This window comes from Neopelma chrysocephalum, unplaced genomic scaffold (assembly GCF_003984885.1).
Source record: "Neopelma chrysocephalum unplaced genomic scaffold, ASM398488v2 Primary Assembly neopelma1_119, whole genome shotgun sequence".
NCBI classification, from domain to species: Eukaryota; Metazoa; Chordata; class Aves; order Passeriformes; family Pipridae; genus Neopelma; species Neopelma chrysocephalum.
The window spans coordinates 4,484,349-4,512,052 of NW_020897781.1; the positions used below are offsets into that span (position 1 = coordinate 4,484,349).

Here is a 27,704-nt window from a genome sequence, read left to right on the forward strand (position 1 = left end):
GTTTTGTCTTTAATTGTGCTGTTACTGTGCTTGCTCATGAGTTGTGGGTGATAACATGTGATTATCATCTGCCTACTTGATCACATGCACATTTGTGATGCTTGCAAGAGAAAACATTATCTGGCTGGTAACTGTCATATTCTGCAGAGTTTAAGAGACTGTTTCCCAGACAACAGAAGTCAGATTGCATCCGTGAGCTGTGCACCGCCAGGTACCTGCACTCCAGTCAAACACCTGGTGGCAGCTGCTGCTCCCACTAATGACACAGACAAGATGGAACTGTTTATACAACCAAAATCAACCTGCCTGAACTATGGAAGTCAAGGAAACTGCACAATCTAAACAATAAAAAAACCCCAAAGTCAAAAATTTGGGTTGTAACAATTCAAACAGCACAAATCCTGAATCAGTTTTTAAATTGAAACCAGATCATTCACTAGCCAAAAGGCATTTAAGGGCCATGTTTAAGACCTCTGCTGCCAGGCATTAATCCAAGGGCAGCTGTATAATGTGGTAAATCATTTCCCTGTGGCAATTTGAGCACCTTAAAAGAGCCCAGGGAGCAGGTGGAAGGGCCAACACTGGAAGCAGCCGGTGCGCTCAGGGCGAGGAGGTGAGTTGGGCAGCTGGGTGGGATCCTGTGTGCACTGGGTTTGCATTTTGTGTGCTGTCAGGTGGGAGGGAAAGCTGATAAGAAAAATAATTATTTGCATTCAAACTATATAAACAGCACCAGAGCCTGGTTAGTGTAGGCAGTGTTAGACAGTGTGGTTCCCAACTGCAGTACATGTATCACATGCTCCATAAGGAAGGTATATGAGGCAACAGCCCTCTGAAGGTGTGCAGCTCTAAGACTCTTAGCACATTTATGGCAGATGAATAAAATAAAAGGCATCTGACAATCAAATGTTTGTCCCAGGGCTAGTGACAGATCATTCTATTAAAAATGCACATTTTTAATATGCCCTGACTTAAACTCTGTGTTCTGAAGCAAAGATAATGTCTGAGTTTGAATTTACTCGGGGGGCAGGATATTGATGGGATTTGGGGTTTTTTTCAAGGTGGAGGGTGTTATTCAGGGAAGGGAGAGATATTAAATTCTAGGTAACAAAATCTCAGTCTCCCCTTGATGTTCTTAGCTCTAATTAGCTAAAACTGACTGAGCTGTAGCAGTGTGGCCAATTAGCAGTTCATATCCCATGCTGTCCTTTCACATCAGGTGGCCACAGGTTTCTGAAGATCTTATCCCAAGGTTTTCATTTTTTACTTGTTAAGAATGACTTCAAGTGTGAGTAGAATTGTAAATTCATTTGTTTTTAGATCCTGTGCCATTTGGTTAGGAGTTCAGTTTACGGAGGGTTCGTTGGGGTGTGTCATTCCCTCTGTGGGTATTATGAGAGATCCAGGGTAGAATCTGATGGAAGATTTATCATCTTCTATACACCTCTTTCATATCTAGTTTCTGACTGCAACTCTGCCTTTCAGAGCTTCTCCAAGAAAAAACAATTCCATGGTCAAGATGAAGAAGAGGCCATTCTCTCTTCAGCAAAGACTACTTTAAATCCTTTTGGAATATGCATCAGCTCCTGTTAAGAGCTTCCTAATTACATTCTGTGAATGCTATCCTAGGCTTTCCTCACTGCTTCCATAATTAAAGTACCAAACACTCTTCCCTGATATTGAGTGCACAGGTTTACAACAGGACACTTGCACTTTGAATTGTTCTCAGGTTTTTCTGTCTGGAAACCTCAGTTTGCCATTACCTGAGACATTGGATCTGCTTTATTTAACTCACATCCCTGAGAGTTATGTGGTGTAATTGTGCCTGTGGTGACAAGTATCTGCAAAGGAAGGAAAAGCTACTTCATCACAGATGAGGACTTGTGGAAATTGAAGAATAAAAGACTGTTCTTGAGCATATGAAGCCCCACGGACAGGGAGTGGAATACACAGACAACATATGTGATCCAGCCCCCTCTCGTGGTTTTTTCCACACAGAAGGCAGGAATTGATCCAGCCTTATTTCTTAATAAAAATATAAACACCTGCATCTTTTTCCTGAAAGCTCACATGTTACTGCTATTTCATCTCTTCTTTGGGGATGGTAGGCATTAGTCTCAGGATAGAAGATGATAATCTGTAAAAATGTTTATTTGCATTTCATATGCAACTTGACAGCCATTTTCACCAGAACACGGGGGGTTGGGGAAAGGGATTTGTTGGCCATTTCTATAATCTGATTTTTCTTCAAATTGAGGGAGAAAGAGCACTAAATACTAAAGGATAGAAAACTCCCCTGGTAGACTGATAAAGTACAGAAACAAATACAGGCATTTGGTTGTCTTACACTGATCTGTGAGGGTTTTTGGGTTGAACCAAACTGCATGATACTAACAAATAGCAAGTCAGTGTTTGTTAGTGGATGAAGTGGATGAATGCACTGAACTTAGAGAAGAGATAAATGTCTTGCTAAAGCCAAGCTGGCTCCAGTTGTTGTTCTGGGGCGTGCAGAGCACTGGCTAAATCAGCCCTGACCACTTGTTCTTGCTCTGCAGCACTAGCAGGGCCTTTCTGTGATTTTTCCATTTCATTTCATTTATGGTTCACTGTGCAGAAAACAGGAATTCAGCTGCCCTGTTCCCCCACAGTGCTCATCCTGGCCATAGGAAGAGCTGTCCCAGAGCAACGGGAGCAGCAGCTGAAGATCAGCAGTAACTGCCCTCAGGTGGCACCTGTTCCAAGCAGCTCACACAGCGTGGGCAGAGCTGAGGATGTGCTGCACAGCTGTGGGTTGGCAGTGCAGCTCCCTTGACTGAGGCTGTAGAGCTCAGGGGTCTTAAATGCTGTTTGCTGCACTCCCATCCTTCCCCTCTGCCCGTGGTAAAATGATGAGTACAGGCCTCAGGGACAAGGAACTTGTGATGACATCAGTTATGAAGAAGGAAGGTGAAAGGCTCTGGAGTGGGAAGCCAGCCTGCTGGAGCAGTGGGAAGCAGCTGTTAGGATCCAACGTCAGCAGTGGAACTGTTAATGCCACACAGATGACATAAAACTGGTAAAGAATCTGGTTATTTTGATAAAAACACATCTTTAGTATTGAAGAGGAAATCTTTTTCTCCCACCTACGTTTCTTTGAAGACTCAAAGGGATGCACCAAAGCATATGAATGCAATCCACGGTACAGTGTTCTGATGGTACTCTGTTCTGACATAGTAAATGTATCCTCATGTAAACTCATTTGCACCTAACACCATTTTTCCGGAATGTTATATGTTGTGTAATGGTGGCATTTCCTCACTGGTATCTCCTTTGGATGCTAATCAGAGATCTGGAAGGATTAAAATTACTTCAACACTCCAATTAAAGTATGAGCAAAGCTAGAGAAGTTGGTACCATCCTACACTGGGGTATTGCTGTGCTTTCTTTCTGAAGAGTATTTGCTTACTAAAAGTACCATTTGGTGTGACCTTTTCATAATGAGATGTACTTTAACTTGCAAGGCATTAAAGAGCTGATTCTAGAAGCAGAGAAAAGGAGCTTTGCTATCCAACAAAGTTCTTATAAGAAGTACATTAAGGAACATAAAGCCAGCACAAACAGCCTCAGATACTGAATTTACAGCTAATGAAGAAGTGTTTATAGATGGGGCCTCTAAGAGTTGTATAATGGAAGTCATTGAATAGGTTTGTCTGGAAAAGAAAACATTGACAATGTCAATTCTCTGCCAGTTCCACTGCCAGACTGACAAAGGGAGTGGGAACTTGTTTTTCCAGCTCAAGAAAAGAGCTTTGGATGGTTTTCATTAATACTGCCTGTGAATACCAATATTTCCAGCAGATGAAACTTGGATTTCAGACCAAAGAACTGGTGCGGTGTTGCTGCAGTGTGGCTGTATGTCAGAATATGACAGGGGAAAAATATACGACAAAATACAATTTTGTTAAGTGTAAGAAACAGTGAAGACCTCAGCTGTGATGTGGTGTGATACCTGAAGCAGGGGAAGCAACCAGAGCCCATCTGCTGCCTATGGCAAGGGAGTGCAGCAGGGAGGTACAGAGCTTTCCCCACTTACTCTTCTGTGTCTGTCACCTCTGCACAATTTGGTTCTGGTGATCCATTATGAACAGCACTTCTGACTTGCATTCATTTCACTCAGAAGTGCAGCTTGAATCACTGCCATTGTCACCAAACCCTTTTCAGGTTAGAATTTAGTGAACTTTTGTACTGCAGAGTGCTCTAGTTGATCTCTGGAACAGGGCTTTGAACCAGGGTGATGTTTGCTCTCCTGAGACACAGTATCTGTATTTTTCTTACAGAAAGCCAAACCCACAGTTGTGTAGGCCTGATTGGGTTTGACAGTCTGGACTTTTGGTACCCAGTACTGAGTGCAGGAATGATCTGGACCTAATGCTGGAGATAACGCAACTTTTGGGTTGTGAGTTATTTGTGCTTTTCAGTCAAAATTATGGCTATTTTATGAGGCCGCTTCAGGAGGACAAGTCACGTCTCTCTGCTGGCAAACACGGGTCTGGAAACATAAAAACATAAGCCCTTGTTCTGCAAATAAATTCTCTGGGACCTCAGAGCCCATTCAGACACAATTCCTAGAGCCATTTCAAGTATTTCTTAGTCACGCCCAGGAGATTGCTCTGCCAAAATCCATATGAAACATCTGATCACAAGGCCCATTTTGTGCATTAGTTGCCTTCAGAAGTTGTAAGCAAACAGCTCCTGAAAGACGTATATGGACTTAGGAATCTCACCATGGGTTTCCCCAGGGTTTTATATTCTTTTGTAGATGTCCATCATGGTCCTCAGTGTTCATCTTGGTAGTGCCTGGCACTGGACAGAATTAACTGAAAGAATATTTTCTTTGATTTCATTTATTAGACATATAATGTCAACATATAGGGGGAAAGATATTGAATGTCACAGTATTAAATTCTTGGTCATAAAAATGTACAAAATATTCTCAAGATGCAACATCACCAATGTAAAGAATTGTAATGTTTAGGATGTGCCACTTTTTCCTCTGCAGTTACAAATTTTCCTTAAATCTGGCTTTATTATTTATGATTTTGTTATTCCTCTTACAAGTCAGGTCATTCTGCCCTTGATATCACTCAAATACATAAACTTAACAAAACTCCTGTTTAAATAACCTGAAGTTTCTGTGAGCAAGAACTGCTGAAATCTAGCTCCTAATGTGCACCATATGTTGGCATGCTTCTTTCTTGGAGATGACATTTTGCTTTGCTTCCAGTAGATAACATTTCTTTTACAGAAAAATACCCTGGTGAGAGGCTAGAGGCAGACTGATGGATCGGGGATGGGTCTATTTAAGGGTCACCATCTTCCCCAACTGTTTGTCACACTGAGACTTCTCAAAACGCTTTGCATTTTTAACATCCTTTGCAAAATTCTCCAGTTGCAAAAACAGCTGGGTGGCTATTAAAACAATGGATTTAGAACTGATTTTCCAGAAATAACTCTGTACATTATGGTAGATCACCAGCATGTTAATGTTTAGGATGGTTCCTGTGAGGTCAGAGAGTCGGGAAAAGTAACATCAGTTGGTATCTCCAACACTAATTTATTCTCTTAGCGGCTCTCATTTAACCATTTGCTACTGACTGAATCTGGTATTGTATCATTAAATAGTAGTTTCCCTGTAACACAGCTGATGGATTTGATGTTCAGTGTGAACAAGAACGTGAGGCTGGGATTTCTGGCACTGGGTGCAGTAGTCTGTCTCTGGGAAGTTTCCCTCTCCCCGTTTTCCATCGAGGCTGTTTCTGTGCAGTCGTGAGCGCACAGAGGTCGCTCCCCCTGTGCTGCGTCCGTGAAATGCTCTCCGGCTGCTCGAAGAAAAGTAAAAATCCCACAAAACTCACGGGACGTTCAATAGTGCCGAGAATTTTAGAAGAAAACGCGTGATGCCGCGCCAGCGGACATGTGGGTTTGTTTGCTGCTGCAGCTGACAGAGCGTTATCAACATCGTAAATCATTCGGGTTTGAAACGGTCCGGGACAGTTCGTGGAAACCCTTCCACGCTGGGACGGCGCGGCCGCCGGTTATGAAAGGCCTTACAAAACCCGTTACAAAAGCACTTATAAAACCCCTCACAAACCCCGCGGGCCCGCCCGGGCGGTGTCACCCTCACGCCGCCCGCGGTGATGTCACACCGCCGCCGGTTACGTCACCGGGCCCCCTGCGCCCCCTGCTGGCGGGCCGCGGGAACTGCGGCGTGACGTCATCGGTCACCTACGGTCGCGCTGACGTCATCGGTCAGCTGAGGCCCCGCCGCACCCGGCGGGACGGCCCGGGCGGGCTGGGCCGTGTAAGCCGCGTGTGAGCGCCGGCCCGAACCGAGCCCGGCACACAGACACCCACACGGACACTCGTGTTTCGGACACTACAGCCGATCCCACCCCGCCCGAGGGCTGCGCTGCCCGCGCCCCGCCTTGCCCGGACCGGGCTGGGCCGGCCCCGTGACGTCCCGGCGGCGCGGCGATTGGCGGGCGCGGCCAGCGTGTCCCGCGCAGGCGCGCGGTGGCGGCGGCAGAACCGGGGCGGCAGAGCCGGCCCGCGGTGCCGAGCGGCGGCTGCGGGGGAGCGGCCGCGGCCCGGCCCTGCCGCCGACATGAAGATCTGGACCTCGGAGCACGTGTTCGAGTGAGCGGGGCAGGGCAGGGCGGGGCAGGGCAGGGCAGGGCAGTGGGGGGGCGGTGGCGGCGGCAGGCCGGACCCGGGCACGGCGGGGCTCCTCCGGGCCGGGGGCTGCGGTGGCTGCGCCTCCCCGGGGCCGCTCGCCCGCCCGCCCCGCGGGTGCTCCCCGCCCCCGCCCCGCTCCGGCGGCCGCGGCCTCCCGTGACCTTCCTTGCGCGTCCTTGCGGGCCCGGGGTCACGGCCCGCGGGGAAGGCTCCGGGAGCCGCGGCCGGCGGGGCTGCGGGACCTCGGCAGGGGCTGTACCTGTGCGGGGCTGTACCTGTGTGCTCTGGACGTGTGCACGGACCCACTCGCTGTGTCGGCGCTGCTCAGGGCTGTAGTGCTGCCCTCGCCTTCAAGGGGCAGCGCTGAGCGAACGAAGCACGCTGAGGCCCTTCATGGTGTCGGGGCTCAAGTGCTCCAAAAGACCTGTGTTAAAAATAATCCGAGGGAAATACTCGTTAGAGGAGAGTAACAACTTAATAAATCAATCCAGTATTACTGAAATCTGGATGAAGTGCAGTCTTTATGTCACAAGGAAACGTTCTTATCAAGTTATATTATAATAGGACACCGGATAAATGAGGTGTGTTGTATGTTTGACTTGCATGTGGCACTGTCTAGTCCATGAAGTAGAGGTGTTTCTCTAGGAAGGATATGTGTAGGGTTGAGAAGTGGAAATGGAACTGCTTTAAAAACATAAATCAAGTGATATGTGTCATTCAGTTATAATAGAAACCCTGTTAAAACCGAAGGTGTGCAACTTTGTGTCCCGCTTCTGTTTCGTCAGCCACCCCTGGGAAACTGTGACCACAGCTGCCATGAGGAAATATCCAAATCCCATGAACCCCAGCGTGGTTGGAGTCGATGTCCTGGACAGACACGTGGATCCCAGTGGGAAGCTGCACAGCCACAGGCTCCTGAGCACAGAGTGGGGAATTCCCTCCATTGTGAAATCGGTGTGTATTGCGTCACAGAGCCAGAAAGGGATCCCTGCAGGGAAGGGAAGCTCATGAGCCAGGTGTTGTAATAGATGCGTATAATTTCATAACTTTAATGGTTTAAAAATACAAGCATTAATGTATCAGGAAGGCTCAACAGCAGTACACATAGTGACTTCCCAATAGCCAGAGATTGCCTGGATCTAAGATTGCTTCCACTAGGAGGATTGATCTACCTCAACTCAAGAGTTTTCTTTTAAGTTAAACCCTAATTCTGTTGTCTTGGTGTCTGTTCAATGCAATTATCACTACTTACACATCTAAAGGCAGGAAAAATTGCATAATTAATCCCATCTATGTTTGCCTGTCCTCCAGCTCATTGGCACCTGCAGAACAAGGACATATGTTCAGGAGCACTCAGTTGTTGACCCTGTGAAGAAAACAATGGAGCTTAAATCCTGTAATGTAAGTAGCTGTGTTTGTGCAACTGCAATGGATTACAGGGTATAACAGCACCTTGTGCATTTGAAAAGGAAAGTCATCTTAAAAATAACTTGAAAATTGCATTAGAATAATACAAGTGAAAGGTTTAAGTAATGTGGTTATAGGTGACCAGTTCTGTTTTTCAGGAAGGAGCTTCTAGGCTTTTGGAATTTGTCAGGACTGAAGCATCTGAACATACTGATGAGCAGGACAGGAGGACTTTTGGGGGTGGGGGTGGTATTAAAAAGAACTTTATTAAAGCCACTTGGTGTGTATACACTGTGACTTTTTCCTAATCATGTAACACTTTGCCCTCTGTACTACTCCATCTGTCTGATCCCACTGTGGAAATGTCCTTATAAATGTGGTAGCTAGTAAACGATCCAAAAAAATTAAGAGAAATAGATCAGCAAATGCTGAACTTGAAGATTTCTCTGTCTTGTTCTACAACCCTATACTTGGAGGAAAAGTGTAATGTTTAAATGCAATATAAGCATTAGTTTTGAAACTGGAGTTTTATTTGCTTAATCCCTTTAATATTTGTATCAAGGGGTAATCCTGTCTATTGCTCTACAGATTTCATTTACAAACCTCGTGTCAGTAGATGAGAGGCTTGTTTACAAACCACACCCTCACGAGCCACACAAGTAAGTACCTCTGTGCTCTAAAATTGCTCTGAAGTAGTACAGACTTTGCTTGGAAAATTTCCATGGTTTCCCTTGAACAGAAGATGAAGTTTATATGGCCTCTGTTATGGTAATTTTAAAAAAGGATTAAATGGACTGTCATTTCCTCCAGTGACACTGCTTCTGCAGAGCACCACTGGGACACTTCAGGTCATGCTGTAAAGGAGCCCAGTTCAGCTGTTCAGGGGGTGTCCTGTCTGTAACTGAGTCTGTACATCTGCAGTTTCCAGCCCCTGTTTCTGATGTCTCCATCAGCCTGAGCAGAGACTCTGTACTAGAATGCACATTTATCTGCCTTTAGTCATTAATTTTGGAGGTTTCTGTTCTGGTGGTTGGTTGGGTTTTTTTAAGGCAAATTTAGAGCTGACTGAGTCTGTACTGCTGGAAGCAGTGATAACTCTGAAGGATCATTCTAGGGATTCTGACATAGGAGTTTTTTTTCTCTCATGACTGTCAGAAATGTTAAATCCCTGTTGTTGAAGGGAATGTTTTTTAATACTGTTTTCCTAGTATTCCAGATCTTGTGTTTCCACTCTTAATGTCTTGCTGCTAAAGATGGAAATGGCCGAGTGCCACAAAGGAGCACTTGGACTTGGTGGGCACTCTTGGCTTTTATTTTATGAGTAGAAGCATAAACCAGTTCTGTGTTACACAACCAGGCTGGTGAGGAAACGCACTTGTTGGGGAGGAGTGAATTGCTTTCAGCAGTGCATTCTTTTTTAAACTACTCAGAATAATTCAGTTTCAGAACCATTCTGCTCTCTGTTTCAGAACCATTCTGACGCAAGAAGCAATAATATCTGTCAAAGGTGTCAGTCTCAGCAGTTACCTGGAAGGGCTAATGGCAAACACAATTTCTTCTAATGCTAAAAAGGTAAGTATGATTTTTGTGTAAAATGTGTTAACACTGGCTGAATGTCAAAGGGAATAAAAGCCTCTATTTTACTTTTTGGCTTTGTCAGCAGTCTCAGGAAAGGGCCGCATAGCTCTACTGCCTTTACTGCAGAGTCAATGCTGACTGAATGCTCAGTGTGGTGAACTTCTTCCTCTTTTTCCTCTTGTGAATGAAGATAATAAATTATTTTTGTCAAAGGTCTCTGAATCCTCACCAGAGAAAACATCTGCACTCACTTGACAGTCTGGCACTGTCATTATGCTGCCCTCTTGATGCTATCTATTAGTTTTTGCTGTTGAAAAAGGAAGTACATCCAGACAGATCTGAAGTACTTCTGTGGGAGTAATGACATGTTGTTTTAATTGAGAGTCTGTCCTCTAGGAATCCAAAGGTGTCTTGAGTTCAGCCTCAAGAACAATAAAACAACCCGGATAAAAAGTCTTTTGTGGATCATAATGTGAGCACTGCTGACCTAACGGATTGTTTTCATGAATTGTAAGGCAGAACATGTTCCTGCAGTACTCCAGTTATTGAAATAAAAAATACCAGAGGCATGTATTTCTGTACCTTTTCTTTTGTCATTTTCAGTAAGACAGGACCTAACCAATTTACTTCTTTATTAAGATTTATACACTGCTAAACTTTCCTTTACCTGCAGGGCCGGGAAGCATTGGAGTGGGTAATTAAAAGACTGAATGCTGAAATTGAAGAGTTTGCAGCTTCAGCAAGAGGAACCATGAGGAATTCAATGGCAGCAGCAGCGTTTGTAGAGAAATGATAGTACTTATACCTGTATCACTAACGAGGCTTAACAACCTGCAGCTTCTCTCCAAGCCTAAATACATGTATCCTTTGTTATTTAAAGGCATACCTGTGTATCAGGCACATTACAAATTTAATTTGGAGAAAAGCTGAATTCTTACTAAGGCTGAGGTTCAAAGGCTATTTAATATATTGGGTCAGCTGGACCGAATTTCGGTTACAGATGAAGAAATAATTTTCAAGTTTAGTTCCTGTATTTACATGAACACTAACTTAGAATGTTTGCAGATACGAAATAGCCTCACTTAGTGATGAGGCTGCACATGGTGGAGGACACTGGCATGTTAGGCTAATTTCTGTGGAACTTTTATTTTGTATGTGACTTCTGGACTACCTCTTTTGGGACCAAGCCCAAAATTAAGCAGAATGGTTGTTCCAGCATTGTTCTGTTTCTTGATTTTTGACAGTTGTGTGACACAACTCGGTTTAACAGAAAGCTTATTACTTGATGCTTGAAATACAAAAGAATGTACAAAATATTTTTGATAAGCTTTTTAACTTGTTTAACGGGGTGAACTAATATGGTACTCAAATTATTTTTCAGTCAGTGTAGGTAAAACATCAAATTGTCTCTTACCTACCAAGACCTACCTTCTGTTCCTAAATGCAACATTAATGAGCTGGGCATGCAGTACCTAAAATAAAATTTTATCTTTAACTTCTATAAGTATCTCAATTTCTAAAAGCTTATTAACTAAAGGGGTACAATAAGCATAGAGCCTTAAAATCTTGCAAGCTGCTACAATAGTAGGTGTTCCCTTCAAAGAACCAATTAAAGACAAAAAACTCCTTGTGAATTTAGCTAAAGAGTACCTAAACAAAAAAGGAAGTAATATTTAACAATATACATATTAATCTGATCACACTCCAAAGATAACGTGCTACATCAGCTGAATATTGTGTTGTCCTTTAATTTAAACAGTGTTCTGAGTTCCAGGTTAATTTGCTCACAGCACAAGGCTCTTTGTGTTCTCAAGGGTTTCATTAAATCTTCTACAGTTCTTGGTACTCATTGTATGTTCTTGGTACTGTCACCAGTCATTTGCTGCAGGAACTTAAAGGTCAGACCTTGCCATCCTTCCTTACATCGTGTGCCAGTCTGCTGGTAGTGCTGGTGACCTCAGCAGGGACTCTGTCCCGTGAGGCTCCTTCAGTGTGACAGAAAAATGCAAAGGCACAGCCCTGAATTAGCTGATGGTGGTATTTTGGTGCCAGAGGCTTTTCCTGGAAATTTGATTCTAATCTTACAAGTGATTTCAAGACTCCCTCTTAGCCTTTAAGAAGTGTAATGTCACCTGTCCCAGCATATTTTATTTTGCATGCCATTTCTGGTATATCAGGTTGCCTATTGCGTAGTGTCTGCTGTGTAGAGAACCAGAGGTTATTTTCAGTGGTAATCACAGGAGAATTCTTCTGTAATCACATTCTTCTGTAAGGTTTGTGTTGGGGGAAGAAAACAGGTATATAGATATATAACTTTTAAAAATTTAACTATTCTAAATATTTTTCTAAAATGAAGTTATTTGAGACTACCTTACTAAATTAAAGTCATTGAGGTTTGCCATGCTTTTACAGGAGATTATTACAACTGAAATAGCATTTCAATTTTTAAAGTATATGTGAAACTTCTGCAAAACTGTACCATCATTTCTGATAAAAATGCTTTGCTTGAAATTCATTTTACATGTTTGGTTAGCCATTACCATCACCTGATATTTTAAAAGTTTTTTCTTTTCCAAATTTTTCTGCACTAAGGGCTGCATAGTATGAACTCAGTTTGGCCCTGCACTGAAAAAGAACTTAAATGTTTAATTTTTTGCAGGCATTCAACAACTTCTTGAAAGATAATAATTTTCTTCTATTTTATTTATGTGCCTGCATTCTCATTCTGTCAGAGTATGGCTTTCTGTATGTGGCGCTTTTTAAATAAAATTTTATTTGAATTCTGACTAGTTCCTGAAACTTTCTGGTCTGTTTGGGTTTTATAATTACAAGGTGAGTAATCTAAAATAAGTGGGGTGAAGGTGAAGAAATACTCTGGAGTGAGTGGCTTCTTTTATTGAAATGCATATCCTGAAATGCACATTCACAGCTGCACATTTTTTACTTCTTAATAACTCTGCTTTTCTGCAAACCTGACACATTAACTAGTGACCACATTTCACAGTTTGCTATGGAAAATCTTTCCATCCTGTGGAAAGATTTTCAATCTACTTGGACTGAGATCTGTGATCAAATTCCCCGTGAGGAATGGGGGGTGCTATGGATGAGTGCACCAGTGAGAGTGACCTAAGGCAGTGCAGAGAACCTGTGGGTTGTGGGGGTTGGAAGGAATGGAGGAGGTGGTGGGTAAGAAAGGATCTACAGCTGAAGGGACAAAACTGAAGGATCAGGAGGAAGGAAGTGGTGGGGGGGAAAGGGGAAGGGACACGAGGAGCAGAAAGGGCAGAGGTGGATGAATGTGGGATGAATAAATCAGTGGTGTGGTCTCTTATCAATCCCTCTCAACCAATGGGTGTCAGCACCTGTTCAGTCACCACAGTTAACTGTAAATGTAAAGTTGTTTGCTTTGGAAAAAAGCAGAAAAAACTTGAACCGCCATTTCCTACAACATTGCTGATGTGTCTGTTGTGGTCTCTACTTGCAGTTAAGCTGTGCAGTCTAGCACCTTTCCAATAAATGTCAGTGCTAAGTAAACCTAAGCACCCATTTTCTAGTAACTGGAACCTTTTCAAGCCACTGACCCTGACAGATGGTCGGTTCAAAAGGAAGGTCAGCAGTCTGTGGAGGTTCACGTTTATGGAAGAATTGAAGAGTGCTGATAAAGAGCCCTTGTGTGGAAGCACTGAGTCACTTCAGAATCCTTCCCTTTCTGAAGGTGAAGGGTTTTCTTTTGCTTGCACAGGACCTGTTATTTTCTTTCTTCAATAATTTGACAGCTTTGCTTTATTTGTTGCTGTAGAACTAAATTATTTGAAAGGTAAGGTTACATATCACAACTGAGCTGAGCTAATTGCTTACCTTCATAAAAGGAGACAATGCTGTGTTTGCCATCCCTCTTGCCTGGCTGTGCTGTCCTACTTCTTCCCTTGGTCTTCACAGCCTTTGTTGACCCAAGTCAACTTGTTGAGCCAAAAAAACATGACCCTGAGAAGTGATTCAGTCTTTGTGCAGCCACCAGCAAGTACGGTGAGATGCTGAAAGAGGAGAAATGTAGGAAGCTATTGGGTGGGCTGAAATTATATTGCCTCTGCAATGTGTATTACAATAATTTCATATTGCATCTACTAGAGAGAGTATTTGATGTTATTTTAACAGTAAAAATTATAGCTCTGTAACAGTACCATTGTTAAGTTAAAGTCTTCCTTCTCAGACATGTATATTACAAAAAGTTCAGCACACAATGGCTTTTACACATTTTCTCCAGAACAGTCTGACAGTCCTTTAATCAAAAAGTTTAAAAACAATGAACTAAAAAAATAGTATCAGCTAGATAATATACATATAGTCCAGCTGAATATATCAGCTAGAATATAATGAAATGACCAACATATGTGGTATTTTCCTAATCATATACCCCATCCTTTTAACACCAAATTAAATGAAACAATTGCCCTTGCTGTGAACTTTGATGTGCCTAGAGCCTGTTCAACTTGTAGACGCCTTGCTAAGAAGTTTGTTTTCTACTATGGCAAGTAGCAATATTTGAGTGAGTTCTTGTCAACAGTTTTCTGGGGGACCATTAATGTCACCTGAGTGTTTTTTAAACTTTTATTCAATAGTAGCATCTACTGTGGACAAAATGTCTTACGTTATCATGCTATTCTGTCATAACCACATTTAAAAAGTAGCATAGCCAACACAAGTCAATAAACACATTAAAAGAGGAAGTAATGGACAAGATTCTTAAAACTTGAGTGTACCTGAATTCTGCTCTGCAGATCCTGGGTCCCTCCACAGACTATTTATGCCAGATTTTGTAGAATGGACAGCTGAGAACTTGGATGACACTGCAAAATTACTTTTACTTTGAATCCAGGTGTCCAAAAGTTAAAAAATAATATCTTCATCTGCTTCATCAACTAACCTCCAAAATATTGTCCTGTAGTAGGAAACAGCACAGAACTGCAACTTTACCTTAAATTAGAGCTGATTTTAGGGTGTGTTTTCTGCTGATGCTCTGTGCAGAGTGCTGTGCTTAGCCAGGAGATTTACCAGGAGATGACCCGCATTGTCATCAGCATGGCACGAATTCCAGTGGCTGTGGAACAGATTAGGGTCATCAGCAGAAAGAACAGCAGAGCTTTACCAGCACAGCCCAGTATGGCTTACCCAGGCAGAGAAAGGAGATAAACCCACAGCTACCCAAGGTAGGAAACGTTATTACTGACCTGTACATTTTATACAATGGTGACCATAATTCCATGTTTCTTCACAGTGTTGTTTCATAGGAAAAAGTGCAATAACTGTGTCTTTTTCAATGAAGACAGAGGGAACACAGTGAAGAGATTATGGAATTTATAGTCTGTTGGACACCGGCTTTTTGTTGAATTGTAATTTGCCTTTTGTTTAAATATTTGTTCTCCCCTATAAAATGCACTTGAGAAACTTCTGAGATTAAAGATAGTCACAAAATTATAGTGGTTTTAGATAGCAAGGGATTTTTAAAGGCTTAATTATTTTTATGTTTTATTAAGAATACAGGGCAGCAAGCAAACCTGTAATTTCATCATAAACTATGCATGTTTAGAAAAATTCATTTGGTTTGCCTTTTGATCTATAAACATTGTACTCTTGAAAGAATTGCAACGTTTTTGCAGAAGCTGTAAAATTACAGAAGCATTATCAGTAAATATTAAATGTACTCAAGAACTTTTTGGGGTCTCATCTTTGGTACCTAAGGTGCATTTTTTTTTTTTTTTAAGTTTGGTAATTTTAATGTTTGCATAGTAAGACAGGGTTCAACTTCAGCCCCTGTTCAGCAGACACCTGCTCCAGTTAAGAGGTGACCTCGGTGGGAGTGCAGCCGTGGTGATTATGTTAAATCCATTACCCACGCATCTGGACACTGCTTGTGTAATAACAGGGGCAGAGCTGGGCTGTGTTCACCTGCAGCTTTCTGAGGGACCACTTTGTTGGTCCATAAAATATGGCTGTGATGACTGAGAAACTTCCTGTGCTTTCCTGTGCCCACAGAGACACCAGCGGGTTTCAGCTCCGCTTTGCAGCACAGTCTGGAGACGAGAGAAAGCAGCTGTGGATCAGCCTCTTGACCTACTCATACTATAATTAGATGCACCTTCATGAACTGAAATTTAAGCTGTTCCCTTTTTAATCGTATGTCTGTCTTCCATCACAGTTTCTCTTTAGGATATTTTTATTAAACAAATCAAAAATTACTGTTATTGTACCGGTTTTATGTCCAGATTTATTTTCATAAAATCAAAGTAACAAACTAAGACCACTTTTTATCTGAAAAATAAGTAGATTTAGAAATGTGTGTGTCTTGGACATAGAATCAGTTTAGCATACTGCTGGCTTCCAAAAACAATCCTGCACATGCTGTGCAGAAAAATATTGTTTTCTTTGCCAGTTTCGTTATAATCATCAGGAATATCCATATTTTTTAGTTGATGTTATGAATCAAAAGGAAATAATCCCTCATATCTTTATAGTCAGAGGCCCAGTTTGACTTGCTGCCCTTTATAACTGTGTATTTGTTTAAAATCTCTCTCTGCAGCCAGTAAGCAGCCTCAGATTTGATTATCCCATGGTATTTGGAAAAGAAAAGCTAAAGTGTTTTAATTTCCATTCTATTACATAACTATTACTTTATTCCAGACCTTCAGGACAGGGAGATGGCATTTGACAGGAGGGTATTCTTTGTCAGGCTGTCAAAGATGCTAAAATCTGGTTGAAGAAGGACAGACATGTTCCCATGGTTCGCTGGGAAGGAGCAATGCTCTCACTAAGTCTGTGAGCTCTCATTACTGGAGCTTTTCTGCACCAAAAGAGAAACCACTAACTAAGCACACAGTTTAAATCTTAATTTTCAATATAAGATCATTTGGGGTCATGCTGTCTCTCTGTTTTGTTTTGGTGTGTTAATAGAGACCTTTAGTTTAAAATACTCCTGATTTAACAGCAGTCATGTTCCTTGGCTTTTCAGTATCATCTCTTCAACATACCCGGACCTACTTGGTCTCACTTTTTTGGCCTCCCTGGACCCCTTCAGTGTCAAGACTTCAGCCTCCTGGGAACTCTTTAAAATCCCCTTTTCAGATTCTTTGGATTTATCCAGTCTGAGCTCTTCATCCTCTGTTGAGTTCTCCAGTCTCACTTCATCGTCTCTGGACCTTTCAAGTCTCCCATCTTCAGCCTCCTCAGATTTCTCCAGTATCTCCTCTTCAATCTCCTTAGAGCTCTCCAGTCTCACCTCTTCAGATTCCTGGGAGCGCTCCAGTTTCTCCTCTTCCATTTCACTGGACCTATCAAGTCTCACTTCATCAGGCTCTCTGGATCAATCTGGTGACAGTTCTTCCATCTCCTTAGATCTCTCAAGTGTCACCTCTATATCCTCCACAGATTTCTCCAGTCCTACTACTTCACTCTCTCTAGACCTCTCCACTCTTACGTCTTCGTCCTCCACGGATGTTTCCAGTCACACCTCCTCAGCTTCCTTGAACTTTTCTTGTACAATCCCTCCATCCTCACCAGGCATCTCAGAGAACAGCTCCTCAACCTCTTCAGAGTCAATAGACCTCACCGATTTTAACTATTTCCTGTTTCAGCGCTCCTCTGAATTGTCCTCATCGACCTCTCAGGATGTTTCCAGTCTCATCTCTACACCCTTTCTGGATGTCTCCAATCTCACCTTTCAGGATGCTTCTTCCCTCACTTCCCCAGTTTCTATGGACATGTCTAATCTCACATCCTTAGTTCCCGCAGACCTATCCACGCTCACGTTCCTGGATGTTGCTAATCGCAACGCTTCGGCTTCCCTTGATCTCTGCATCTAACCCCCCTAACACATCCCCTCTCCCTGCAACCTCTCTCTGTCTTTCTGAACTCTCCTCCTTTATGTGCTCTCTCCTAAGTTCTCTCTGAAAATTCCTATCTGAGGAAATTTTAGGGCTTTCCAAACATCTCCTGGCATCTGAACAGAACTGGGCATGGAAACAGGTCGTACAGATCTATAATGGTGCCTTGTAACAGCTGCATGAACAACAGTATATATTCTGCATTTTTTGTAGAGCACAGTTTCTGTCCCTATCTGATTTCCAGTCTGCCTCAGCATGGCTGGTACCTCTCCCAAAGGTTAAACTTTTTCAATTCAAGCCGAATTTTCATCTATCAGGACCAACAAACAGTAAATAGAGCTGCATGTGCAAATAATTGCATATCTCCATTATGGATTAGTCATATATCTCCATTATGGATTTAAATCTGAGTTAATTTCACAGAATTGCAGGTGGAGGCATTTCACAGGGAGGTACAGAGAGAGAAGATAATTGTGGAGAAAAAAGCAGGTGAGAGACAGGAGGTAGGGAGAGGACTCAGAGAAGGTGTGGGGCAGGAATAGAGGGACACGGAGCTGGAAGAAAAATGTCCAACACTGCTACTTTGGCCTGGGGTGCCCATGAGGCTTAAAATAATCTTACTGCTAATTATTTTACCTATCAAATCATCAGATGTTGCTATTAAAGCAGCATTTGTATGTAACATCCCCTTTATCAATACATGTAAGTACTGCAGTTACCTGTCTTGCATCCAATGTGCTGCTTAGGTAGCAGAGAGCGGCTTCCCTTTGGTGCTGTCTTGTATCTTTTTGTTGTCACTGCTGTAGTTGGGGTTTAGAAACCAAAATATGTTCCCTTTAAATATCTTAACATTGGCACCTTTCTGTGCTAAAAGGGCAGAAACATATTTGTCATAGCAAGTATTTTTTCACTGATTTAATTTTTGCAAGTTGTTCCAATATGCCATGTCTGTCTCAAAATTAGGATAATTATGACTCATACAAAAATAAATAAGGAAATAAGTGCATGAAATAAAAATTATTTTCTGCCTCCTTTACACTAGTTGTTTCTTTAAAATTAAGTACGAACACTTGCAAGACATGAATTTAAGAAATTAACCCCAAATTCACTAGGAGCAGATATGTTTAGCAGTTTAAAAAAAAACAAAAATCACAGGTTATTGGTCCAGATCTTACTGTCATATGCTGTCCTGCAGAAAGACTGGAAGATATTTGGTGAAGAGTTGTTCTTTTTGTTCTGGTAACTCTGTCCTGACATTACCATGTGTCGTTTGTTTATTGCAATGGTTCTGGACTAAATGAGATCTCTAATAAAGTTGAAAGTTACTCTGTGCTTTAAAAATGGTTTGTCTCTGGACTGACGGAAGCAAGAGAAGAGGTATGCAAAAGTGAAAGGATTTGTTAAAAACCCAATATATAATCTCCTTAAGTCCTTAATTATTTAAATGAACATTAGGTTAGGACCAAATTGATCCTTATCAAACATCATTAGAGTCTTATAATAACTTTTTGCTTATTATATATGGAAAATTGTCTATTTTTCCATTGTGTCAACAGCTGACAATAGCTTCTAGTTTGCTATGTCATCTTTTATGGATTTGTTTAGAGCAAATGACTGGATACGATTTCAGCTGTTTGCAGTCTTACACCCAGAGGAACCCCATGGCAAGGCACCATGTCCAAAGGGGTAAAAAAACCTCGGAATTGAAGCCAGTCTGCTTAAAAAAAAAAAAAATCAACATTGGTTCCACATGCCTGTAAATCGTTTTCTTTCACCACTTCATCTAGAAATGGCACAGAAGGGTAATGACAACTGATATAAGCTGCACAAAACATCCGTTTCACCACTTGCTTGGATTCTTAGATTTTAATGGGACTGCTGAGGAACGAGTTAATGTGTAACTAACATAAGCGCTGGATAACTAGCCATTTGCCTCACAGAAGACTTGGGTTTTAATTTCTGTCCTTTAATTAATTGACGTGTGCTGTGTTTCTGGCGAATTACCATCCCTGAACCACGGAACCCCACATATTCACTCCCGCTATTTTGGACAGCGAGGTCACACCTGGAGGCGAAGCCGGGACCTTCCCAAACCGGGATGACCACACGCCTTTCCCAGGCAGCTTCACCGGCCTGAACTGTGACACCTCAGGGCGACACCGCCATGGCCCTGCCCACCCCTCCCTCAGGGCCGCGGGGCCGCCCGGCCCGAGGGGAAGGGGCGGGGCGCCCCGGGCGGAAAGGGCGGGAGTCGAGCGCGGCGGACGGGCCCTCTGATTGGCCGATGGAGGGGCGCGTGGGCGGTCCTCTCGCGCTGATTGGCCGGCGGGCCCGTCCCGGCGGCGCGCGCTGACCTTGCCCAGAGGAGCCGCAGCCATGGTGGCGTATTGGCGACAGGCCGGGCTCAGGTACCGCTGTCGCGACAGCGCCGCGACAACGCCGCGGCTGTGGGGGTGGGGGGCTGCCGGGGAGAGCTGTCAGCGCCGGGCAGGGAGGGCTGGCGGGGTCACAGCGGTACCGCTGCGCGGGGAAAAGCGGGTTTGGAGCCGGGAGGATGCGGATTTGGGGCCGGGGGAAAGGTGGGCTCGGGTCTGACCTCGCTCTGTCCCCCCCTCCCCAGTTACATCCGGTACTCGCAGATCTGCGCCCAGGCCGTGCGGGCCGCCATGAAGCCGCAGTACAAAGCAGAGGCGGAGAGGGCGGCGGTGGCCACGGTGAAAACGGTGAAACCCAAAAAGGAGTGAAATGTGAGTGGGTGGGGCGGGCCAGGTGCGTGGTTGCAGCTTTGTAGTGCGGGAGAGTGATGGTCTGTCACTGCTGAGTGCATTAGTCCCCGCTGTTTGGGGAGAATCAGCTCCGACCTTCAGGCACGGAACTGAGGGGGTTGGGACTGTCAGTGTCCTGATTACGTGTGGAGTGGAAAACGGCTTAATCGCATTAGTGCGGTGGAGTGAGGTGTTCTGCCCAGCAAGCCCTGCTTTTGGGGGTTTGGTCAGGCTTTTTATGGGCTCACACAGAGCAGCTGGGGCTCTGTAGTGATGCCCGCAGGTTTCCATAGTGATGTGCACTGGTCTGTAGTGATGCTCAACTTTCATATTTCCTAAGCCAGCAGACAGCCTCTCTGAACTGCTGTTTCCCCTGATGAGCTGGCTTGTAAGAGTTATCTGCTGTTGGTGAAAGATAGATGCTGCTTGTACCTTTATTCATGGCATTGCATAAATCACTAGCAGCTGAAGTATCTTCTGTTCTGAATAGAACAGCTTCCGTTCCTGATCTGAAATTAAATATTATTACCTTTTGTTTCAAGTGTACCTTATACATATTCGTGATTCAAATAACTTGAATAACTTTATATATACTCTCGTAGGAACTGATCTGTGCTGAATAACAGCAAACTGCAAAGCTGTAGGAAAGCTCAAGACTCTGCAGCCTGATGTCATCACATCAACTGTAAAACTTGCCTCTGTATGTAAATCAATATGCTAATAAATGTAATGGCTGAATGTGTGCAAAGTGTCGTTCCTCTTGAAACAAAGTTCTTCATTTTGCAGAGACATTTACTTTTCACTTATGTTTAAATAAAAGGCTGTTTTTATCACAGTCTAACATTCAGTAGCAACATCTGTTTATTCTTAAGGCAAATCTCTTGTTGGGTTTCATGCTGATATTTCAGGTACGTAAATGACTGGGAAATTTAATTGTTTAAAACTTTTCTGCCTACTACATTTTAATTATTGGTTTGGAAAAAAACGTTTTCTTCCTTAAAATCTCTGTCAACAGAGAATATAGGGATATAATTTCAGTGATTAAAAGGACCTCTGATGGCTCTATCTGATGGAAGAGGCACACTGTTGGCTTTAAGGGAGGGACATCCCAGTCCCAGTAGAGATGGAGGGTGACATTCCACCTTCTCTTGGCTGTGGGACAAAGTTATCCTTTCATCTGGTTTGGGGGAAGTGTTGTAACGTTCCTACTTTGTGTCTTCACATTGTCCCACTGCAGAGGAGGAACTGCAGCTTAGAATGAGATTCAGGGTCATTCCCTTGCACTGAGCTCAAACATGAAGCATTACTCTTCAGAGTACAATAAACTTTCACTTCCAAGAGTATAATAAAAAAAGTTCCCATTTTTTCCTGTAATTCGAAGTTAGTCCTTGCAAGAATAAAATATGGGGGTTTTGTCTATCAAATGTTTCAAGTATAAAAAGTATCTTACAGAATGGTATATATTTTTTATTAAAAGAATATTATAAATACAATGTTAAGTAGAAGGCTGTGGCAAGAAACTTTTTTTCCTGAAGTCAAAATATGGTTTTGATTTAGTGATTGCCCTGAAACTTATATCTAACAAGCTACAAACCATTCTATCCTTCTTGTTGTTCTGAATGTTAGGGAAAAATTTACAGTAGTTAGTACACAGGATTAAAAAAATACCACACCAAAACTTTTACACAGTGTCACAACTTTGTGTGCTAATGTAACTCAACCTATAGTTTAAAACAGAAATAAACCACACCATGATAATGAATACAAGCTCTGCAATAATATAAGCCAGCAATGTGAAAGAACTATTAGAAGTACTTTAGAAAAAAAAAGTAAGAATGTACATATTCAGTCTTTTGCCCCATCTTGTTTCTTCTGCCCTCCCCCTGCAACTCAAGTTGCTGAACTTGTCTGCAGATCTATATCAGTCTGTGGAGTGACAATAAAACAGACACTGCCTTTCCAGACCTTACAGATATGCACGTGTTCCTAAAACAGTTACAAGTTCACAATCAAGACAGGTACTGTGTTTACCTGAGAATAAATAAATGTGATGAGTTGACAGCGTATTTTGCTGTTGCTTATAACCCTGGTATATATGTACACAGGCACAGTGGCTGTATAGTACATTCAGTATCTGGTGATTATATACTAAAAGTGAATAAATTTACAAGAAAGGCTGTTATGAGACAACTTGTCTCCTTTTTGGGAGCGATTCAGTGTCAACAGTTGTTTAGGAGAGTAAAGCAGAGATGCCATTAATTTCAAAAGCACTGTGTTGTAAAATTGGAGCTATTTGACAGATGCAGAGAAAAATTCTGAAGAAATGTCTAATTTTTGGCTACTGCTTTATCTTTAGTGAATGTCAACAGGCTTATTCAGAGTGTTTTGGTACTGTTTTTACGCTGCTTCCTTTTCTGGGCTCGCTTCCACTTCCACCTCTTCGAATTCCTCCACATCTGCAGTGGCATCCTGGTACTGCTGGTACTCAGACACGAGGTCATTGGTGTTGCCTTCTGCTTCAGAAAACTCCATTTCATCCATACCTTCCCCAGTGTACCAATGGAGAAAAGCTTTCCTTCTGAACATGGCTGAGAACTGTTCGGAGACGCGGATGAAGAGCTCCTGGATGGCCGTGTTGTTGCCGATGAAGGTCGCTGCCATCTTCAGGCCTCGGGGGGGGATGTCACACACGGCCACCTTGACATTATTGGGGATCCACTCCACGAAGTAGGAGCTGTTCTTGGTCTGCACAGACAGCAACTGCTCATCCACCTCCCTGGTGGACATCCTGCCCCTGAAGATGCAGGCCACGGTCAGGTAGCGCCCGCGGCGAGGGTCGCACGCTGCCATCATGTTGCGCGCGTCGAACATCTGCTGCGTGAGCTCTGGCACGGTGAGGGCTCTGTACATCTGGCTCCCCCGAGCTGTCAGTGGGGCAAAGCCTGGCATGAAGAAGTGCAGGCGAGGGAAGGGCACCATGTTAACAGCCAGCTTCCGCAGGTCCGCGTTCAGCTGGCCGGGGAAGCGGAGCGAGGTGGTGACGCCGCTCATCGTTAGGGACACCAAGTGGTTGAGGTCACCGTAGGTGGGATTGGTGAGCTTTAAAGTTCTGAAGCATATGTCATATAGAGCTTCGTTGTCAATGCAAAAGGTTTCATCTGTGTTCTCTATGAGCTGATGGATGGAGAGGATGGCGTTGTACGGCTCCACGACCGTGTCGGATACTTTGGGTGAAGGCACAACACTGAAGGTGTTCATAATCCTGTCGGGGTATTCCTCCCTGATTTTGTTGATGAGAAGTGTGCCCATACCTGAGCCTGTACCACCACCAAGAGAATGGATGAGCTGGAATCCCTGAAGGCAGTCACAGCTCTCACACTCGTTCCTGACCACATCCATGACGTTCTCAATCAGTTCAGCACCTTCTGTGTAATGGCCTTTGGCCCAGTTGTTTCCAGCACCTGAATTACCTGTAAACAGAATTACAGAAAGAACAGCCACAAAGTTAACAAGAGACTTTTTAAAGGCTACAACAAAAGGAGATCAAAGCCCATTTTGGGCCAATTGACTCCAGTTAGTTTGCTGGCAGCATGATGTACATACCATGAATAAAGTTGTCAGGTCGGAAGAGGGGGCCTATTTTGCTGGACCGTACACTGTCCATCGTACCAGGCTCCAGGTCCACCAGGATGGAACGGGGCACAAATTTATGGGCTGGAACAAAACAAAGTGAATGCAAATGATTACTGTTAGAGGTCAAAGAGACAGCCTTATGATCTACTCTGAAAAGTCCAATCCACCTATAGTGGTTTAGGTTTTTTTGAGGGGTTTTTGATTACAAATTGCTCTGCCAACACCTGACAGTGCTGAGCACTCACAGAAAGCCTCATTGAAGTACACGTTAATCCGCTCGAGCTGCAGGGGTGAATCCCCACGGTAGTTTCCAGCGATGTCAATCCCATGTTCATCACCAAGCACCTCCCAGAACTGGAAAAGGAATGATGTACAACACACTTAACAAAGATTTATTTATTTTCAGCACACTCTCCTGCTGCTCTCATGCTGCTCTCATCCCTGATGGGAACTGTGCCTGAAGCAGGGGATATTTTGCCATTTATTTATTAGATCAGAGCAGGGATCCTCATCTCCTCCTCCCCAAATAAGTTCAAGAGAAAAGTTTAGTAGGCTATTTATACTGCTTAGCTATCACCCACGCACTAATAGGTGGAGGCCCTCAATTTGTTCCCTTTATAGTAAAAAAACCCCCATAAAATAGTGTAAATAACAGAGGTAGTAGTTGGTATGAGCTTAATAAAAAGAGTCATGGAGGAGATGGATTGTGGAGGGTTGCTTTGAGTCCTGTCATGCACAGGTGTGAGTGTGGCATGGCAAAGCTGCACAGGCAAATTTGTACGTGAGCAAGGCTTTCCACAAACAGCTGCTGGTCCTAAACGTCCTATCTTGACGCTCATATGTCTTGTGCTGGGGCTCTTATCTAGAGAGCAGCCACAGCGGTGTTCATGTAGACACACCCACCCACTGTAATGACCAGGCTACTTTAACATTAAAGGTCTGCTGGGTCAGCATCCAGTCTCATTTTGAGTGTCCAGATACATCATTTCCAACATGTGCATGGGGGGTGTGTTCTTTTCTACAGGTCTTAATAGACATAAGCATTTTGCAGGTGAAAGCCAAAAAACCCCCACCTTTTACCTCTCACACTGGCTGCATTCAAACTAGCTGGGTCTAACATGACATTCCCTGGCCATCCACAGCTTCATGTTCCATTAAAAGAAATCAAGGTGAGATTTGTGGGAGCAAGAAATGGAGGAAGAACACAACAGAGCAATCCCTGATAATTTTTTTTACTACTTCCTACTCATAAATAAATAAAAAGATGAACATCACAGCGCAGAAGCAATGGTGATTTTTTTTTTTCTCCTAGCATGGAAAGTCAGCAATAGTGACTTCTCTCTAAGTAACAGTATTGGAGTGTTTGAACTACACAAAAATGCTCCAAATTACTTCTGCCTGTCACAGGAGGCCACTTTGTGTCACTCTCAGAAAAAACTAATTGGTCACTGAGAGCACGGGTCATCCTGTTTATTAATGAGATCCCATATGACCTGTAAGGACCCTTCCAACCCAAAGCATTCTATGATATTAATAAATACAATGTGGCAGTTACTGATGCATGGCTGAGCTAAAGTACTGGCATCACAACTTTGCAGCCCTTGACTTACTGGCTCCACCACTTGTCCCAGTATTTTGCAGACTAGATTAGTTCCCCTGGGAATATGAGTCCCAGAAGGAATGCTCTGGAGCACCTGTAATCACTGTGCCATAGTTATTCCAGATGAACATTAAGCTTTGAGAAGCAAGCCCATCTTTTGCCTTTCATACCAAAATATTCATCCTCCTGCTAGCACGCCACTGAATTCCCAAAAGTCCCCATGGTTGGGGATGATGTTTGATGATGTTTGACCCATTACCACTGACAGTGAGGAGCAATGTTGAAAGGAGACCTTACCTTGGCTCCAATTTGGTTCCCGCATTGCCCAATCTGAAGATGCACAATTTCACGCATTTTGTGGAGCTCGGACCTGCTGGTGGCCACAACCTCTCACAGGTTCTCCAGTTGCAGTCCCCAGAACAAGCCCTCTTTCTGCTGCACTATCAGCTACACCCAGCACAGCCCATCCCAAGGGGCCTTCTTATATCAGAGGGAGTGTCACTCAGCCAGAAGGGGAGTAGCCAACTCCTCAGGCTGCTCAGCATTTCACAAGGAGGCAAAATGCCTGTTTACTGCCTGGGGACAAAAAGCACAGGTGCTTTTCTGAGTGCCTTGGAAAAGAATATTGTCACATGCACCCCCTCACAATTAATTCCAGATCTCTGCAGCAGTGTGATGCATGCATTTATGTGCACATCCTATTTGTGTTTCATTATTTGATGTTATACACAATATATATACAAATATATGTGCATATATAGAGATTACAGCCAAAAATGAGTGATCTTAATTTATTAAGCACATGCTGTTCTGCCACATAATTTAAATTTTAGCATCATATGAGTCATACGGGACACCACCCATATTAAAAACAGTAACAACTTGTGAGCAGTAGCTTCCTATAACTACAGCATTCAGCATATTGCCAGGCAAAATCGAGTTCACTAATAATCATCATTCCCAGTGTCTGACTGCATGAAGGAAGGGGACAGGATCAGGACCAAAAAATACTTTGTAACACATAAATGTAAGACTGCACTCTCAGTGATGCATGTTCCTTAAACAGTTATGAGTATCCCCCAATTTCAGCCAAAATCTGAATTAACTTGTGACTAACTTGCATAGATGCTCTCTCTCTTCATTTTCTGTCATTAAGAATTACAGTATTTCTAATATTTCTTATTTTCTTATATCTGAGATGAGCTTCAGAACTTGCCAGGAAAATGCTAGAGGTAAACCCCCAGTTCCACTGAAGTGAACTGTAATGTTCAAAAGGAAACAATGCGAGGGGGAGCAGAACACAACCCAGTCATGTTGCCTGCTGATAACCAGGACCAGTATCACTGAGCAGCAGAAACCCCAGAATGGACTGTCAGCTGGAACTTGGAGCAGTCTCATTACATGTCAAATGACTGTCACTGCTTTGCAAGTGTTCCTTTTAAGGATGGCAAAAGGAACTATAATTAGGAAAGCACCTCAAATTATTTTATATAAAATGGTGACAGTGGAAGAACTTGACTCATTGAAAGTTACTACTTTACCACCCTGTGGGTTGCTAGAGATAAGGAACCTCTGCGCTTCTATATTGTTTCAAAATCAGCTTATTCCAGACTTCCCCCCCACCCTTGATGACTTCCACTTCTCCCACCAGCCAATGAAGGAACAGACAAGTGCTCCTAAGACAGAGTTTAGCACCAAAAGTCCATTGCAAAAGAGCGGCAAGCAAACATTTGTCATCCTCTGCCGAGCTATGAGTATCCACAGTAGGAAGCCACAAAAGCAGGACTCAGTTCATGTAGATTAGTTTCATTTCCTTAGAACGTAATTATTTCATCATATTCCAGAAGATAAATATTCTATAAGCCATTTAGTTTACTCAGCAAGATAACCAAACCATTCTGTTCTATCGCCACATTTTCAATATATCCCACAATGGCAGTGGGTATCTTCTAAAATTTCCTAAGAAAATTCTCAAAAGGTTATTTGGACATTTACTTTGAAAGCAAATCTCATTTTATTCATGCACATATTTGTTTTCTCCAATGATCTTTAGCTAAAAGTAGTCGTGCAACTCTGAGCTGTGTATTCAATTGCTGCATTCTGGATGGGAGCTGCATCGACACCATGTGT

At 43.1% G+C, this 27,704-nt stretch overlaps 3 protein-coding genes and 1 long non-coding RNA gene across 5 annotated transcripts; 2 read left to right on the top strand and 2 right to left on the bottom strand.

Annotated features, from left to right (window-relative positions):
* The first annotated feature begins 6,568 nt into the window (after positions 1 to 6,568).
* On the top strand, positions 6,569 to 12,498 carry PRELID3B (PRELI domain containing 3B). The gene is made up of 6 exons (XM_027697162.1): positions 6,569 to 6,675; positions 7,500 to 7,668; positions 8,026 to 8,115; positions 8,710 to 8,780; positions 9,591 to 9,693; positions 10,373 to 12,498. Exons 1-6 carry the CDS (start codon positions 6,644 to 6,646, stop codon positions 10,490 to 10,492), a joined length of 585 nt encoding a protein of 194 aa, XP_027552963.1. The 5' UTR covers positions 6,569 to 6,643; the 3' UTR covers positions 10,493 to 12,498.
* LOC113974230 lies at positions 7,617 to 14,543 on the bottom strand. The gene is made up of 3 exons (XR_003536479.1): positions 14,460 to 14,543; positions 13,558 to 13,733; positions 7,617 to 7,702 (listed from the first exon to the last, which is right to left on the bottom strand). It is a non-coding gene; the product is annotated as an uncharacterized LOC113974230 (long non-coding RNA).
* A 5,309-nt stretch (positions 14,544 to 19,852) lies between these two features.
* Positions 19,853 to 21,083, top strand: ATP5F1E (ATP synthase F1 subunit epsilon). Of its 2 annotated transcripts, XM_027697163.1 has the most exons (3): positions 19,855 to 19,984; positions 20,197 to 20,323; positions 20,944 to 21,083. In XM_027697163.1, the coding sequence occupies exons 1-2, from the start codon at positions 19,953 to 19,955 to the stop codon at positions 20,318 to 20,320; spliced, it is 156 nt and encodes a 51-aa protein (XP_027552964.1). In that variant the 5' UTR covers positions 19,855 to 19,952; the 3' UTR covers positions 20,321 to 20,323; positions 20,944 to 21,083. The 2 variants fall into 2 exon arrangements, with proteins under 2 accessions (XP_027552965.1, XP_027552964.1); XM_027697164.1 differs by lacking the exon at positions 20,944 to 21,083 and having other exon boundaries at positions 19,853 to 19,984; positions 20,197 to 20,324.
* A 791-nt stretch (positions 21,084 to 21,874) lies between these two features.
* On the bottom strand, positions 21,875 to 26,326 carry TUBB1 (tubulin beta 1 class VI). Its single transcript, XM_027697161.1, has 4 exons — positions 25,872 to 26,326; positions 24,220 to 24,328; positions 23,945 to 24,055; positions 21,875 to 23,811 (listed from the first exon to the last, which is right to left on the bottom strand). The coding sequence occupies exons 1-4, from the start codon at positions 25,926 to 25,928 to the stop codon at positions 22,739 to 22,741; spliced, it is 1,350 nt and encodes a 449-aa protein (XP_027552962.1). The 5' UTR covers positions 25,929 to 26,326; the 3' UTR covers positions 21,875 to 22,738.
* Positions 26,327 to 27,704: the final 1,378 nt, after the last annotated feature.

Bases quoted from the DNA above. Each gene is read 5' to 3' on its own strand.
- PRELID3B (XM_027697162.1), top strand. From the start codon at position 6,644: ATGAAGATCTGGACCTCGGAGCACGTGTTCGA. The intron at 6,676-7,499 runs GTGAGCGGGGCA...CTGTTTCGTCAG, and splicing joins ACCTCGGAGCACGTGTTCGA to CCACCCCTGGGAAACTGTGA. The intron at 8,116-8,709 runs GTAAGTAGCTGT...ATTGCTCTACAG, and splicing joins TGGAGCTTAAATCCTGTAAT to ATTTCATTTACAAACCTCGT.
- ATP5F1E (XM_027697164.1), top strand. From the start codon at position 19,953: ATGGTGGCGTATTGGCGACAGGCCGGGCTCAG. The intron at 19,985-20,196 runs GTACCGCTGTCG...CCCCCTCCCCAG, and splicing joins TGGCGACAGGCCGGGCTCAG to TTACATCCGGTACTCGCAGA.
- TUBB1 (XM_027697161.1), bottom strand. From the start codon at position 25,928: ATGCGTGAAATTGTGCATCTTCAGATTGGGCAATGCGGGAACCAAATT. The intron at 24,056-24,219 runs GTGAGTGCTCAG...GTTTTGTTCCAG, and splicing joins GTACTTCAATGAGGCTTTCT to CCCATAAATTTGTGCCCCGT. The intron at 23,812-23,944 runs GTATGTACATCA...TTCTGTTTACAG, and splicing joins ACCTGACAACTTTATTCATG to GTAATTCAGGTGCTGGAAAC.